The sequence below is a fragment of the Plecotus auritus genome (assembly GCF_963455305.1).
Source record: "Plecotus auritus genome assembly, chromosome: 3".
NCBI classification, from domain to species: Eukaryota; Metazoa; Chordata; class Mammalia; order Chiroptera; family Vespertilionidae; genus Plecotus; species Plecotus auritus.
In genome coordinates this window covers 32,908,047-32,924,588 of record NC_137772.1, presented here as the reverse complement: position 1 = coordinate 32,924,588, position 16,542 = coordinate 32,908,047, and the positions used below count along the sequence as shown (strand labels likewise).

The 16,542-nt window shown below is 47.0% G+C and overlaps 1 protein-coding gene across 4 annotated transcripts in view; it reads right to left on the bottom strand.

The window, feature by feature from the left end:
* The window catches only part of CARS2 (cysteinyl-tRNA synthetase 2, mitochondrial), a 37,443-nt gene extending 21,230 nt beyond the window's left edge, over window positions 1-16,213 (bottom strand). For 3 of the 4 annotated variants that reach the window (XR_013960161.1, XM_080660865.1, XM_080660866.1), the window contains exons 1-3: window positions 15,774-16,053; window positions 15,375-15,425; window positions 6,149-6,266 (exon numbers count right to left, since the gene is read on the bottom strand). Coding sequence is in view for 3 of the 4 variants with exons in the window: in XM_080660865.1 (XP_080516991.1) it covers window positions 6,149-6,266; window positions 15,375-15,425; window positions 15,774-15,985 (381 nt within the window). In the remaining variant the exon portion in view is untranslated. Of the gene's footprint in view, window positions 1-6,148; window positions 6,267-15,374; window positions 15,426-15,773 lie in introns of all 4 variants that reach the window. The other variant, XM_080660864.1, reaches the window with a different exon arrangement.
* Window positions 16,214-16,542: the final 329 nt, after the last annotated feature.

The following is a 16,542-nucleotide window of genomic DNA, read 5'->3' as shown; positions in this document are numbered from 1 at the left end:
TATTTTTATTTTTATTGATCTTTAGAGAGAGAGGGCGGAAGGCCGAGAGAAAGAGAAACATCAATCACCAGCCTCCCACGTGCCCCCTACGGGGAGCCCCGCGACCCAGGCATGTGCCCTGACAGGGAATTGAATCAGCGCCCTGCTGGTGCACGGGACAACGCCCAACCAACGGAGCCTCCCCAGCCAGGGTGCCTCTGCTTTTCTAGAACAAGGACAAGCCAGATCGACCTACTGTACGTAATAACCAGAAACCTGAGTTCCTATCTTATACCTTACCCCTCAGGAGGCAAAAGTAAACAGGTTAAAAATATATCGCAGAGGAAATCTCTAAGAAATATTTGAAAGCAATACAACATATGAAAACAGGGATTGGGACAGGTGTTCAATACCACAGGGCCATAGCTGGGCTCCTGGGGATGGGCAATCCCCCACCACAAATGGACATCGAATTCTGAATGTAGGGCATATGGAGGCAGGTACCTGCAGCCCCAGATCTAGAGGGGGCTGGCACACAAAACTAGTTTTACAGAAGTATTCCTTACTTTTCAGCAGAAAAACACTCCCAGGAAGCACGACACACCGTGAAGTTATGAAACTAAACGCAGCTCCCTAACTGTTGAGCCTGTGAACGTGACCCGTGAGCTGCTGGAACTCACCCAGCATCTGCGGCATCTGCTCCAGGCTGGGTCCTCCTCTCCCCTGCTCCTCCCCACCCCTGAGAAATAGAGCTCCCTTCTTATGGGGGAGAGGTTTCAGCTCTGGAATATTAAAAAAACTTTCTCAAGTGAAACAACACCCTGAACCCACCTTCTTAGCAGCCCAAGACCCTAAAATAGCAATCACCCTAGAAACTGCAATCAATGAACATTTACTGAAGAAAGGAATCTGGTGGACAAAGTGTTGCTGCCCGAGTGTCTTTATGGCTGTGTTGTCTTGAGCAAGACAATAAACCTCTGTGCCTTCGGCTATCTTTGCAACAGGAAGAAAATCTCAGCTAATAGTCTTTAGATTGCTATGAGGATTCAATGAGAAAGTCACCACTGTGAATGGAAAAAACTACATTAATATCACTGTTAAAGAGACAAAACACCTAGCACCCAGACACAGCTGGTGATAGGCACGTATCAGTCCTTTTCCTATGGAGCAGCTCTGTGGCAAAGCGGACCTCCTAAAAAAGGAAGTTAACTTACTTATATCCAGAGGACAAAAGGCCAAACAAACAAAAAAGCCAAAACTTCAGTGTTAGCTTTCACTTTAGAAGCTCTTAATACTATCCAATTTTGGACCTAATGGTCAGCAAATTGCTTGTATTTATTCATCTGTAATTTTTTAAATTGATTTTGGGAAACAGAGGAATGGAGAGGGAGAGAAAGAAACAACAACATGAGAATGCAACATCAATTGGCTGCCTCCTGCACACCCACTACCAGGGATTGAGCCCCCAACCCAGGCATGTGCCCTGACCGGGAATTGAACCAGCAACCTTTTCATATACACGATGACACACAACCAAGTGGCCACACCGGCCTGAGCTATTCATTTGTAATTTCTGTTTTCTGCATAGGAAACTCTCTCCCAGGGAACTTGAATGACATAGGGTGCCCAGGACCAGCCTCCCTCCCAGACGGCCAACACTGTCACCAGTTGTCTCAGGAGCATGGCCATGGTCACACATGTATTTGCAGCCTCTTCTTGAAATGTAGCTCCTTCCACACTTGGCCTACACCTGGCTTCCTTCTCTAACAACAAAGTTCCAGAACTGTCCACGCAGAGCACAATGAGCCACTATCTTCCTTTCTGAGGCCATCTGCGTCCCATCCCAGACATTTCATGAACTATTCACCAGTCCTCTCCAATTCATTTCCCTTCTTCTTACTGAGACACACATGATAACACACGTCATTTCCCACAGGGGCAAATACATTTCTAAGCGTTAGACCTAGATGTAAAGCCACTGGTCAGAAAAGGTTTGCTAGCTCCTGCCAACTGCCTTCCGAGGAAGGTGTACCAACTGGAACCTGACCTGCAATGCACGCAGGTGCCCACTTCCCACACCCTGCGCTGCACAGTGCTGGCAAACGCCCAGACTGTCACCATGACAGCTAAAAGAAATGTTCCCTCACTGAAATTTTAATTTATACTTCTCTTATTTTGAGTAAGCTTGAACATCTCACCTGTTTACAAACAATTTGTATTAAATGATTTATAATTATCCATACCCACCCATGTTTTTATTGAGTTGTAGGTCTTTTCTTACTGATTTGTAGAAAGTACTTTTATATAAAAGAAATTAACATTTTATCTCTGATATGAATTTCAATTTTTTTTTTCCAGTTTTCAAACTTTATGGTAGGCCTGACTGGATAGCTCATTTGGTTACAGCATCGTCCTGATACATTAAGGTTGTGGGTTTGATCCCCAGTTAGAGCACATATAAGAGTCAACGAATGAATGCATAAATAAGTGGAACAACAAATTGATGTCTCTGTCTCTCTTTGCTCTTCCCTTTCCTCTCCCTCTCTAAAGCCAATCAATCAAATCAATCAACAAATAAACATTATGGCCAGGGAGAAAATTTTATTTTAATATTTAGCAATCTTTCCTATTTCTCAATCTTTTCCTGCAAATAGCTTCTGGCTTTGAAAACAAACTTAGAAAAGCCTTCTCCAACATGAGGCTATAAAAAGTGCCCCAAGGTTCTGTCAGTAATTTGCGGTTTCATTTCTTTTTTTTAAATCTCTGATCTGCCTTGAATTTGGTTGTGAGGTATATATCCAACTTTGGTTTATTTTTCCCCCCAGATGGCTACCCAACTGTCAACACTTTTTTACTGAATAATGCATCTGTTCCCCATTGATCCCCTCACTATATCAGAGACCACTAATTTCGTTCTGTCATTTCCATCCCAAATCCAGCCAGGGCGGGCAACTTCAATATCAAACCCTGCCTCCTGTGTGGAGGGTGATAATGTGCCACACCTGGCAGGATGCTGCAGGGTCGGCTGTCGCAGACACAGAGCAGCCTCTCTTGCTTCCCACCACCATCTCCCCTCCCAGATCTGCCCTTCACTCACCCCCCTGGCCATTTTGGTATGTCACAGCCTCCAGGGACTAAGTGGCTGGACCAAAGTGGACGCATGACCCCAGGGACACCTAACACAGGCGGGGAATTTGGACATGGGGCAGAGGCACAACTGAATGTTGACGGAAGGCTTAAACCAAGCTGTCAAAGTGAACCAGGGATGGGGTGATGAACCCTAAATGCTAGCACTGCCCAATCTTCACTTCTGGCCCTGCAACGTTTTCTTTCCAACACCAACCACTTCTCCAAGTCTCTGACTCTAGCAGGGTACCCTCCAACTTCTGGAGTTAGCACAGACCGCACAAGTTGGGGGATCAGTCGCGGAAGACCGCCCCCACTTTAGACACCAGCTGCAAAAGATGGTTCCCAGGCCACTTGTATTTCTACCCACTGACTACAATTCGGGGGCTTGACAGAATGAGTCACACAACTCAGAAAAGCCATCTTCTTGCTACCAGTTTATTTAAAAGGACACAACTCAGGGTATCAGATGGACAAGATACATAGGGCAAGGTATGGGGAAGGGGCGGAGCTCCCATGCCCTCTGAGTTCTCACCTCTCGCCCCCCAGCACCTCCCTGTGTCCACCAGCCATGCAGCTGCCGAGCCCTGTCCCTTGGGGTTATACGGGGACTTCATTACTTAGGAGGGTTGATTAAATCATTGGCTCCTGATGATCAGCTGCACCTAGGCCACCCTTCCCTCCCAGGAGGTGGGGTAGAGGAATAACGGTGGGAGTGAAAGTGTACCCCCCCCTCCTCTATTACTGGCTTGGGCTTTCTGGGTCCAGCCCCATCCTGCAGCCACTCAGGGCCCCAGGAACCAGTCATGTTATTAGCATACAGAAGACACGCCATTACTCCAGAGATTCCATGGTATTAGGCGCTCAGTGCCAGAAACCACAACAAAGACCAAATACATACTTTTCTTATACCACAGCCCTGAGCTCACTGAACTTCTGATTTCTACATCCAGGTTGGTCCGGATTTCTTTAGGTACCTCAAACTCCCCCTCGCTCTTCTCACAAAGTCTGCTCTCTGAGACATGCCCCCTCTCTCTGTGCATGGCACCTAAGGACCCCTCTCAGCGGCCCCATCTCTAGTCGGGTCCTCCTCACCCCCAGAGGGAGCCCTTTTCACTAGACCAAGCAGATCCTGTGCTGAAATATCCCGAGAGCCTCCAGAACAACGCCCAAGTCCTCAACACACCACCCAAGCCCAGGACATCCCACTAGTTCCCCAGCATCACCTGCAGGCCCTCCCAAATGTCCCCACAACACTGGACCGATTGGTTCCCAGGCAGAAGACACTCCTTTATGCCCCTTTTCTGCCTCTCTTCACGCCCTTCCCTCTGCCTAGAATGTCCTTACCATTCTTGCTCTTCACGTGTCGATCCCTTCCTAATGCTTAAGATCCTGTGGGCTAACCTCCTCCAGTAAGTCATTCTGGAATTCCAGGGATGTCTGGGAATCTTCTCATCCCTATTATCAGGGCTTATAAAATGAACTACGTCACACACCGAGCATCTGTCTGTAGGTCCGTCTGCATCAAAGGACACAAGCTCCAATCTGGAACTGCCTTCCTTACTTCTCTTTGCACAAAGTCACACACAGGTCTGACCCCGAATGTTCAGTGCATGCTCAGGGCCAGTTCTGGAAATGGAAATTGAGTCTACTGCAAGGGGACACGATACCCTGACTAAACTACCCAAACAAACAGAAACGGGAAACCCCACCTCTCTAAAATGATCCATCTTTAGGAGAGTGGCAAATTTACCAAACTGCTCATCCTTGAACCTAGTGGTTCCACTTGGAAAAATATTTAAGGAAACAAAAAAGGTATTCATCAAGGCACCATTTTTAACAGCTAAAAACAACACAATAGTCAATGACAAAGGATGTAGGGGAACTGCTAAATAGCCACCCACGGTGGCATGCTATCTAGTTATTGAAAAGGCATTATCAGTAGAAAATAGAAAGACGTGGTTTCTACAAAATAAATCTGACAGAAAATAGCAGAATATGGAAGTAACCTAAGGGTCCAAAAACAAAGAGGGTTAATATGATGTGCCCATATGATGAATTGTTATAAGGCTATTTTTTAAATGTTCAAGAATTTTTAAAAACATGCACAAACAACCAAAATTTAGTAAGTAAGAAAACATATTGTAGCCCTGGCCAGTGTGGCTCAATTGGTTGAGCGTCGTTCCGTGCACCAAAAGGTTGCTGGTTCGATTCCCGGCCCAGGTTGTGGGCTCTATACCCAGTAGGGGGCATCCAGGAGGTAGCTGATCTATGCTCTATTCTCACATTGATGTTTCTCTCTCCCTCTCCCTTCTCTCTCTCTAAAAAAATTGATAAAAAATCTTTTTTAAAAAGCAGACTATACAACAATACAAAGCATAAACTGGTTTTCTAAAAAAATATTATATACATGTGCATACATTTTGTAAAATTACAGGAATGTAAAGTACTCAATGTAGTTTTCTCTGAAAATTAAATAATTTAACAATTATTTATAGCCCTTTAGAGATAATTAAGTTGCTAATTATAAAAAGCAGAAGAGGTGAAAGTAGACTTTTTAAAATATAACTATTCCTATAACTATTAATTTAATTCTTCATTAGAATTCTCACACCCAAAACTTCCTTTAACGGTCATGTGAAATATAAGAGAAATAACCTATCCACTCTTAACAAATGATAACATTAAACCTCACATGAGCTTAATTTCGTTAGCCTAAAAGTAGCCTTTTAATTTCCCTCTGTAAAGAGGGAGTAAGGTATTTATTTACCTTGGAGGCTGAGGGACCAGGAAAGAGATTACAGATTCAAGTCAGGAGGCCCCCTTTTAATAAGGCAATTCATTAAAGACTTCAGGGACCAAAATCAAATAGACCTGAACTTCCTTCACCAGGACAAAAAGATCCCTCTGATTACCTGTCAGAGCACACATACCAATAGTTAGATGGGAAAAGTACTTGTGAAACACAAATAAGAAAAACTGCTACATAGAGAGAAAACACTCATCAATCAAGTTATCAATCCATACAGTCTTCAACACTTACTTCGTTGGCCCTTTTAATTATCTTATCATCCACATCTGTAATTCCCATCACCATGATGATGTTGCATCCAAAAACCCTGGTTAGGATCCTTCGAATTATATCAAATCTAACATATGAGCTGAAAGAAAAGAAATGTTAGGGTGTCTTTAATACAATGAGTCATCATTGTGGTCTTTAAAAAAGAGTGCATTACATGTTATCACACTGCTACCTAACTTCAAGTGTGGGATATAATCATCTATCCTATATAATAAAAGGCTAATATGCAAATCAACCGAATGGTGGAACAACCAGTTGCTATGATGTGCACTGACCACCAGGGGGTAGATGCTCAACACAGAAGCCACCCACAGGGAGAGCGGCGCTCAGCCAGAGCCAGGCACCAGGCTCACGGCTGGTGAGCACAGCGGCGGTGGCGGGAGCCTCTCCCGCCTCCAAGGCAGCGCTAAGGATATCTGACTGACGGCTCCCAGACTGAGAGAGGGCACAGGCCCAGCTGAGGGACACACACACACACACACACACACACACACACAGTGCACAAATTTTGTACACTGGGCCTCTAGTATATATATATAAATCCCTAATATGCAAATAGACCCAACGGCAGAACAACTGCTTAATAGGTCGCTATGACGTGTGCTGACCACCAGGGGGCACATGCAGAACACTGCAGGTGTAGGCAGCAGGCGACAGAGCGCAGAACATGGAGGGTGTTGGCTGTGGTGGGATGGTGGAGCAGGTGAGTGGGGGCACCAGACCAAGGCAGGGCGCTGGGTGCTATCATCGGGGCGAGCCTCCAGTGGTTACTGAAGATTCTTTGCTCCCACGTGCAGAGGTCCCACCAGGCACTTGCACCTGCTGCCAGTACCAGCCCCTCTCACACCCACTGCCGGCGCTGGAGCCGCCGCTCACACCCACTGCCTGCACCAGGCACTGGCCCCAATCATTCAGCACCACCAGCAGGTGCGAGCAGCTGCTGCGGCCCCGATCGCCCCTCAGGGCTTCTCCACCTCCCCCTGCTCCTGAGGGTGATCGGGACAGCAGCTGCCGCTCGCACCTGCTGCTAGCGCCGACCCCAATTGCTCCACGCCGTCAGCGGGTGCAAGTGAGGCCAGTGCTGTCAGCACATGGGAGCGGCGGTGGCAGGAGTGGGGCTGCAGGCAGACAGGGGACAAGTGGCTGCGGCGGGAGGGGCTGGGTGGGGCGCGGAGGATGGGCCAAGACCCACCCCTGTGCCCACCGCAGCCTCGTGGCCCACAGTTCCTTTCAAGGTGCACAAATTCGTGCACTGGGCCCCTAGTATAATCAATAGTTCAAGTACAGCTAGAAAAAGACTTTTACTGACTGGGTCACACTGGTCCTCACAAGAAATCAACACAGATACTGCCTCAATTTCAGGATACATGTTAGCATTTTTAATTTTAGAGCTGTTGTTCTAGTGAATTACATCTATTTAATTGTACAAAACTTTACCCATAATATAAGCTCACTAGGTAGTTAAAACACTGAAAGCATGTACCATTCTTCATTTTCTCCAGTAACTATGTTTGACTGTGACAAACTAGAAGCAAATAACTACAAATAAAAACAAACACAATCCTTTTAAAGCTGTAAAAGATTACTCCTAAGAAATGTGCACACCATTACAGATCACCAGCTTATTGGTAGACTACGTTGGGGAAACTCGGACTTATAAAATTGAACTGTTTTAAATTCCATTAAGATCATTCAAAATCTCAAGAATCTGGTTTCCCATAAAAGCAACATTACAATCTAAGGTCAGCTAATCTCATGCTCATCTCTGTTATCCATGTGGCTTCTCTAAAATTGAGTTCACAAAATCATTTTCCCTTGAAAACAAGCCTCGAAATTGCATCCCTTAAACCTCCCTCCCTCCCTCACCCCAAATACAGCTGAGGCCAAAGTCCTCCGTTCTAGCAACAAACCTATCTCTGAAACCCTTGCCAAGATATTTAACCTTTTGAAGCCTCAGACTGCTTATTTATAAGTTGGGCAAAATTCCACTAACCCATAGAATTGTTACACATAATTTTAGTGCAGCATGGATTCCAACAAGCGTGAGCTATTATTACCATTGTCATCACTATGCCTTTCATTCATCTATATATACAAAAGGCTAAGTGACTGACCGACCAACCATCTGTCTGACTGACCGGCCAGTACATCTGATGTGCATTGGCAATTTAAAAATAAACGTTGATTCGCACATGCGCAATATTTGTCCCCGTCTGACACTGGCCTCCCATTTAAATGAATTCGAAGACAGTTTCCCATGATGTCAGCATTTGCGATGACTATTAATAAATCACAAGGACAAACTCTAGACAGAGTAGGAATATTCCTACCTGAACCCGTTTTTGGACATGGTCGGTTAATGTTGCTTTCTCTCGAGTTCGAAGCACATGTGATATTAAAGTTAAAGTTGTAAATATTTCATCACAAAGGAAATTAGTCAAGCACTTTTACTCTTAATGTGGTATACAGGGAGATATTAGAATAAGTTTAATCAATTTATCAGTCATTGCTTGTATCAATGTTGTTTTTATATCATGTTTTTGTTGTTTTTATACCATGCTTTTGTTGTTTTTATATCATGTCTTTGTTGTTGTTATATCATGTTGTTATTGTTTATTAATCAATTTATACATTATTTTCATATACATTTTACTAATTTTCTTTCATCTCTGACACTTCTATTATAGAGAAAGGGCAAATAGCAATATTAAAATGTATCTTCTAATTAATTTCCTCTCAATGTGCACGAATCCGTGCACCAGTCCACTAGTCTTGAATAAGAAAAGACTTTACAGCCGAAACCGGTTTGGCTCAGTGGATAGAGCATCAGCCTGCCGACTGAAGGGTCCCGGGTTCTATTCCGGTCAAGGGCATGTACCTTGGTTGCGGGCACATCCCCAGTGGGAGGTGTGCAGGAGGCAGCTGATCGATGTTTCTCTCTCATCGATGTTTCTAACTCTCTATCCCTCTCCCTTCCTCTCTGTGAAATATCAATAAAATATTTAAAAAAAAGAAAAGAAAAGACTTTACAGGACATGAGATTTAAGAGAAAAAGTTAACACGCACCTCAAACAGTGAAAACAAAAAGTTAAGTCACACGCTTGTGCCAGGGGAGCTCAAGGGCTGTAATTTCCTGAGATGCTGCAGGTGGCTGCTCCACCAGGGGCCACTCCACATGAATCACAGGAGGCTGCATGGTGGAGGGGGCAGAGAATGTGAGCTCAGCCCATCTGCCTGGCTCCCCATTTTCCTGCTGTGAGACCTGATAACCCTCTGCATTGCAGTATCCCCATTTGTAATTTGGGGATAATAACAGCACTGCCATGAAGAACAGACACACAAACCAACAGAACAGAATTGAAAGCCCAGAAATAAACCCACATATATAAGAGCAAATAAGTTTTCACAAAGAAACCAAAAACATACAATGGAGAATAGGAAGCCTCTTCAATAAATGGGGCTGGGAAAATTGGAAAGCCACATGCAAAGAATGAAACTTGACTGCTATTTGTCACCATACACAAAAATTAACTCAAAATGAATTAAAGACCAAAATAATAAAATACATGGAAGAAAACATTGGTACCCAACTTATGGACCTTGGACTTAAGAGAGGATTTTATAAATTTAATCTCCAAGGCAAGGGAAGTAAAAGCAAAATTAAATGAATGGAACTATATCAAACTAAAAAGCTTCTGCACAGCAAAAGAAACCACCATCAAAACAAAAAGGCAACTAACTGAATGGGAGAAGATATTTGCAAACACCTCTGATAAGGGGTTACTATCCAAAATATATGAAGAACTCATACAACAACAACAACAACAACAACAAATCCAATTAAAGAATGGACAGAGGACCTGAATAGACACTTCTCCCAACAAGACATATACAGGGCCAGCAGATATTTATTTACAATAATACTAGAGGCCTGGTACACAAAATTCGTGCACGACGGGGTGTGTCCCTCAGCCCAGCCTGCACCCTTTCCAATCTGGGACCACTCGAGGGATGTCCGATCGCCCGTTTAGGCCCGATCCTACATCCCTCTCACAATCCAGGACTGCTGGCTCCCAACTGCTTCCCTGCCTGCCTTCCTGATTGCCCCTAACCGCTTCTGCCTGCCAACCTGATCACCCCTAACCATTCCCCTGACAGCCTGATTGATGCCTAACTGCCCTCCCCTGCAGGCCTGGTCACCCCTAACTGCCCTCCCCTGCAGGCTTGATTGCCCCCAACTGCCCTCCCCTACTGGCCTGATCGCCCACAACTGCCCTCCCTTACAGACCTGGTCCCTCCCAACTGCCCTCCCCTACTGGCCATCTTGTGGCAGCCATCTTGTGTCTACATGGGGGCAGTCATCTTTGACTACATGGGGGAGCCATCTTGTGTGTTGGAGTGACGGTCAATTAGCATATTATCCCTTGATTAGATAGGATAGAGGCCTGGTGCACGGGTGGGGGCCAGCTGGTTTGCCCTGAAGGGTGTCCCGGATCAGGGTGGGGGTTCCCTTGGGGCGTGGGGCAGCCTGGGCGAGGGGCCTGTGGTGGTTTGCAGGCCAGCCACGCCCCCCGGTGACCCAAGGGGAGGCCCTGGGATCTGGGATTTATTTATCTTCTATAATTGAAACTTTGTAGCCTTGAGCTGAGGCCTGGGCCCACCAGGGCAGGCGGGAAGCTTGGCTTCCTCCATTGCCGGGGGGGCAACCCAAGCCTCCTGCTCTCTCCGTGGCCGCAGCCATCTTGGTTGGGTTAATTTGCATACTCACTCCTGACTGGCTGGTGGGCGTGGTTTGTGGGCATAGTGGAGGTACAGTCAATTTGCCTATTACTCTTTTATTAGATAGGATATGTTCATTGTAGCATTATTCACGGTGACCAAGACATGGAAACAACCAAAAACTGAAGTGTCCTTCAATAGATAATTGGATAAAGACATGGTACATATGTATATACAATGAAATACTACTCAGCCATCAGAAAAGATAAAATACTACCATTTGCAAAATGGATGAATCCTGAAAATATGCTAAGCGAAATAAGTCAGATAGAAAGTCAAAAACTTGATTTCACCTCTATGTGGGATATAAGACTGAAAGCAACAAATGAACAAATAAGACAAACAAAAACTCATAGACACAGACAACAGTAGGGTGGTTGCAGAGGGAAGTGGGGTGGGGGAAGATAGAAAAGGGTAAAAGGGGTGACGGAAGAAGACTTGATCTTGAGTGAACGAACACACAATGCAATATACAGATGATGGATTATAGAATTGTGTACCTGAAACCTGTATCATTTTATTAACCAATGTTACCCCAATAAATGTAATAAAATTAAAAATAACAGCACTGCCACCTGGTGTCATTAGGAGAATTACATCGGCTGGTGTTTCTAAAGCATTAGAACAGTGGTGGCACATAGCAAGTGCTATCTGTGCCTGTTAAGTATACATTTGTTTAGTTTGGTTTGGGTTGTTGTTGTTTTTTTAATCTTTTTTTAAATATATTTTTATTGATTTCAGAGAGGAAGAGAGAGGGAGATAGAAACATCAATGATGAGAGAATCATTGATTGGCTGCCTCCTGCTTGCCCCCTACTGGGAATCGAGCCCACAACCCCGGGCATGTGCCCTTGACTGGAATCGAACCCAGGATCTTTTGGTCCACAGGCCAATGCTCTATCCACGGAGCCAAACCAGCTAGGGCCGTTTGGTTTTTTTAAAATAGAGGTTGGTGTAGCTACCTGGGGAGTTAAGTAGGGACAGACCTGTGAACCACAGAGATGTCTTTAGGATTCTGAACTTTACCTTAAGAGCAGTGGAGCCATGCCTACCATCTCTGCCCCCAAGATCTCCCAACTTTTGCAGAAATCTTGTAGTACTAAGATATTCTGCCTCGAATGGGCATCTTGAGTGGAATAACTCTTTTTGAGGAATGGGTTTTATTTTATTAGCAAAACTTCCATAGTGGTTATCCTTGAGTGGGGGTGGGGGAAAGAAGAGATGAAGGAGGACATAGAGGAGGCTTGGATGTTGGTAATGATGTGTTTCTCCATCTAAGAGCCATGAACATTCATTCAGCTCTACACTTAAGATTTGTACTCTTTTCTGCATTTGTACGGGCAAATACAAATTATAAGTTAGAGGCTTAATTCTCTAGTTGAAAATAAGAGACTCTCCCCCTCCTTCTTCCTTGCAAAATTTCCTCAGATCTTTTAAAATGTATGTAAATTTTTCTAATCCTATATAATAAAAGCCTAATATGCAAACTGTCCCCTCGGGCGGTTGTTTGACCAGGAGTTTGACGGCTCGCTATGACATGTGCTGACCACCAGGGGACGGCATGGGACATGGTGGGTGTCAGTGATGTGGTGCTGGCAGCGGGCAGTAGTGAAGGCACTGCCAGCCCCGATGGGCCCTGACAAGAGCGGGACTGCGACAGGATGGTGGAACAGGTGAGCGGGCAGCGCCAGGCCAAGGCCGGTATGAGTGGAGGCCCAATCGCCCTGATGATTGCCCCACAGATGGTGACCAGCGGCAGCTCCCAGGCGCTGAGGGAGCCAGGCAGGAGGGGGTGGGGGGGGCCGCCCTGATCAATCACCCATCAGGCAGGATGGTGGAGCAGGTGAGAGGGTGGTGCCAGGCGGGACTGTGGGGCTGGGAGGCTGGGGGCACAAGCTGGGGCCCAACCCCCGCAGGCCACCCCGAGGGACCCCACCTGTGCACGAATTTGTGCACTGGGCCTCTAGTAACTAAATAAGCCACTGTCAGTGTGGACAATTCAGGAAAGTTTCAAGGACCTGGAAGCCATCCCTTAAAAATGAAGTCAATGAAAATAATGTTCTATCACCCAAGTCCACACTGCAAGCCCTACCTAACTAGTGAATGGTATCCACTTAGCTCTACAGAAGAGTACAATTTCTTTCTATCTTTGCAATCATTTTAGTGGGCTGCCTATAATGTGCATCTCATTCCGGTTTAATGCTTATTCAATAATAAAACTGTTTTCTTTCCCTTCTGCCTTTATGGAGATGTTTTTCAAGTTGGGAGATTATTCATTTTCATATTTCCCCAATATATTTCATGCTTCAATAAAGAGGTCAAAATATGCTTTTTTATAATTAAGTTAGCCCCAAGTGAAGGGCAAAAGAATGATTCCTAGAACATTTATTTTGTTATAACAAAACACAAAAAAGTTCAGATCTTGCTGGCTGATACTTTTTTTAAATGTATACTAAACAAAGGTAACTTTTTACTTTTACTAGTAGTCTCAATCTGAAGAATAACAAGTTTAAGTGATGTACAAGAGAACATACAAAATATTAGGGAATGTGGCAATTTTGACAAATGAGAGGGCCAAGCACAGGGGTCAGATATTCACCAGGCTCCACCCCCAGCTCCAACACATCCTATCTGTGTGACCACTGGTCGGTTACTTACCCTATCTAATAAAAGATTAATATGCAAATTAAAAATCACTCCGCTACATCCACAAGCCACGCCAACCAGCCAATCAGGAGTATGCAAATTAACCCAACCAAGATGGCTGCAGCCACGGAGAGAGCAGGAGGCTTGGGTTGCCCCCGGCAATGGAGGAAGCCAAGCTTTCCGCACACCCTGGCGGGCCCAGGCCTCCACTCAAGGCTACAAAGTTTCAATTATAGAAGATAAATAAATCCCAGATCCCAGGGCCTCCCCTTGGGTCACCGGGGGGCATGGCCAGCCTGCAAACCACCACAGGCCCCTCGCCCAGGCCGCCCCACGCCCCAAGGGAACCCCCACCCTGATCTGGGACACCCTTCAGGGCAAACCAGCTGGCCCCCACCTGTGCACCAGGCCTCTATCCTATCTAATAAAAGAGTAATATGCAAATTGACCATCACTCCAACACATAAGATGGCTGCCCCCATGTGGACACTAGCAGGGGAGGGCAGTTGGGAGGGACCAGGCCTGCAAGGGAGGGCAGCTGGGAGCGATCAAGCCTGCAGGGGAGGGCAGTTAGGGGTGACCAGGCCAGCAGAGGAGGGAAGTTGGGGGCGACCAGGCCTGCAGGGAAGGGCAGTTTGGGGGTCCCAGGCCTGCAGGGGAGAGCAGTTGGGGGGACCAGGCCTGCAGGGGAGGGCAGTTAGGGGCAAACAGGCTGGCAGGGGAGCAGTTAGGCATCAATCAGGCTGTCAGGGGAATGGTTAGGGGGTGATCAGGCTGGCAGGCAGAAGCGGTTAGGGGCAATCAGGAAGGCAGGCAGGGGAGCAGTTGGGAGCCAGCAGTCCTGGATTGTGAGAGGGATGTCCGACTGCCCATTTAGGCCCGATCCCAGTAAGATCGGGCCTAAACGGGCAGTCGGACAACCCTCGAGGGGTCCCAGATTGGAAAGGGTGCAGGCTGGGCTAAGGGACACACCCCCTTGTGCACGAATTTTGTGCACCGGGCCTCTAGTCCTCAGTAATTGTTGAACCCTCACCACACATCACACTTCAGGTACTGTGTTAAGCAACAATCTCATAAAATAGTGAAGATTCAAAAAGATGAATAATATTGCCGTGGCAGGGTGGCTCAGTTGGTTGGAGCGCTGTCTCATACACCAAAAGGTTGCAGGTTGGATTCCGGGTCAGGGCACATACCTAGGTTGCGAGTTTGATCCCCAGTCGGGGCAGGAAGGGAGGCAGCCAATAGATGTTCTCACCTTTCTCTCTCTGTCTCTCTCTCTCTCCCTTCTCCTTTCTCTCTCTAAAGAGCAATGAATATATCCTTGAGTGAGGATTAAAAAAAAAAACAGGTGTACTATTATCACCCTCTCATCTCAAGATGAAAAAACCAGAACTCAAAGTATTAAAGTGGCTTGTCCAAAGTTGAAAAGTAAATAAATAGTGGGAGCAAGTCATAAATACTGACCCGCTGATTCCAGGGCCACTGGAAAGGCCTCACCTCACTAGGCCCATCAAGAAACACCTAATTCCAAAATGGGGCCTTTCACTGCTCCTCATTGCCTCTGGGGTTGCCTCACCTGTGAAATCCATGTAAGTGTTTAGAACTGTTACAAGAGCCAGATGAGACTGTAACATGTGTGCTTCCCACACTACCTGGAATATAGTAATTATTCGGTATTCTTACGTAGACACTGAGAGATGAAAAAAAACTGCAAAAGGCTTTTCTTTCCTAAATAAATGAAAATTCCAATTGAGGACACTCACCAAGCATGGCCAAGGTGTGCATGATCATAAACAGTTGGCCCACAGCTATACCTAGGAACAAAGTTAAAATACATCATGTGAAACATATTTGCAAGAAACGATATCACCTTCTCAACTAGGATTATCATATAACCATGTCCTTTTTTTTTTTTAAAGTAACCACTTTTGTGGAATGTACAGCTGGGAATATATTATTACTTGACTTGCTAAATTCATACCAAAGTCCTGTCATTTCACTGTGACTACACCATGTCTTCAATGGTGCCCCCATGTATTTTATTATTTACTAAATGATTTCCACCTGAGAACCCGACCCTGCTTTCCACACAAAACGCTCAGTCCACAATCCTTCCCACCCCACCTCCCCCAGAACCCCGTTCCCACAATCCCAGTAGCTACCAGGAGGCGGCGTCCGCGCTGCCCACGATTAAAGGGTCCTTTCTCAGGGTGAGGCTGTTGTACACCTTGACGCCCGTATCGTGGCCTTCAGGCTGCAGCCAGCCCTGCCCGCGCGTCCCGGACACCGCCCGGCCCGGCCCCAGCCCTGGCCGCAAGCCCAGTGAGGCCGGGAGCAGCGGAGCGCCCAGACCGGCCCCGAGCACCCGCAGCATGACAGGCCCGCGAGCCACCCGGAACCAGAGGACTCGGGGCAGCTTGGGAGCTCGCCACGCCCCTTCAAGGCCCCGCCCACCTCGGGAGGGACCGCCCAGCACACGCCCCGCCCACCCCGAAGACGGCGGACACGGCCCCGCCCAGCCCAAAAGGTACCCGGTCGGGGCCCCGCCCTTCCCGAACGGGGAAGGACGCGGCCACCTCCACCCCGGAATGGGACCCGCCCAGCTCCCGCCCACCCCGGAAGAGGACCCGGCACAGCCGCGCCCATCCCGGAAAGGACTTGGTCCGGCTCTCCCGGCTCCAGGTTAGCAGTCGGGAAGCGGCGGCTCCGCCTCCGTCTGACCAGTCGGCGTCCGCCGGAGCGCTGGGGGAGGGGAAGGGGCGCCGGCGGGGGACGGTGTCGGTGCCCCAGACCGCGGGAAGAGGCATTCTCTCCCGCCCCGGGGAGGGACACCTCTCCTTATCTGCGCAGATCGCTGATGTGGTATGAACTCGGGCGCGGGAAGTCTCTAGGAGCCGGAGTGCACAGTACGGGGACCGGCCGCCGGTTCCT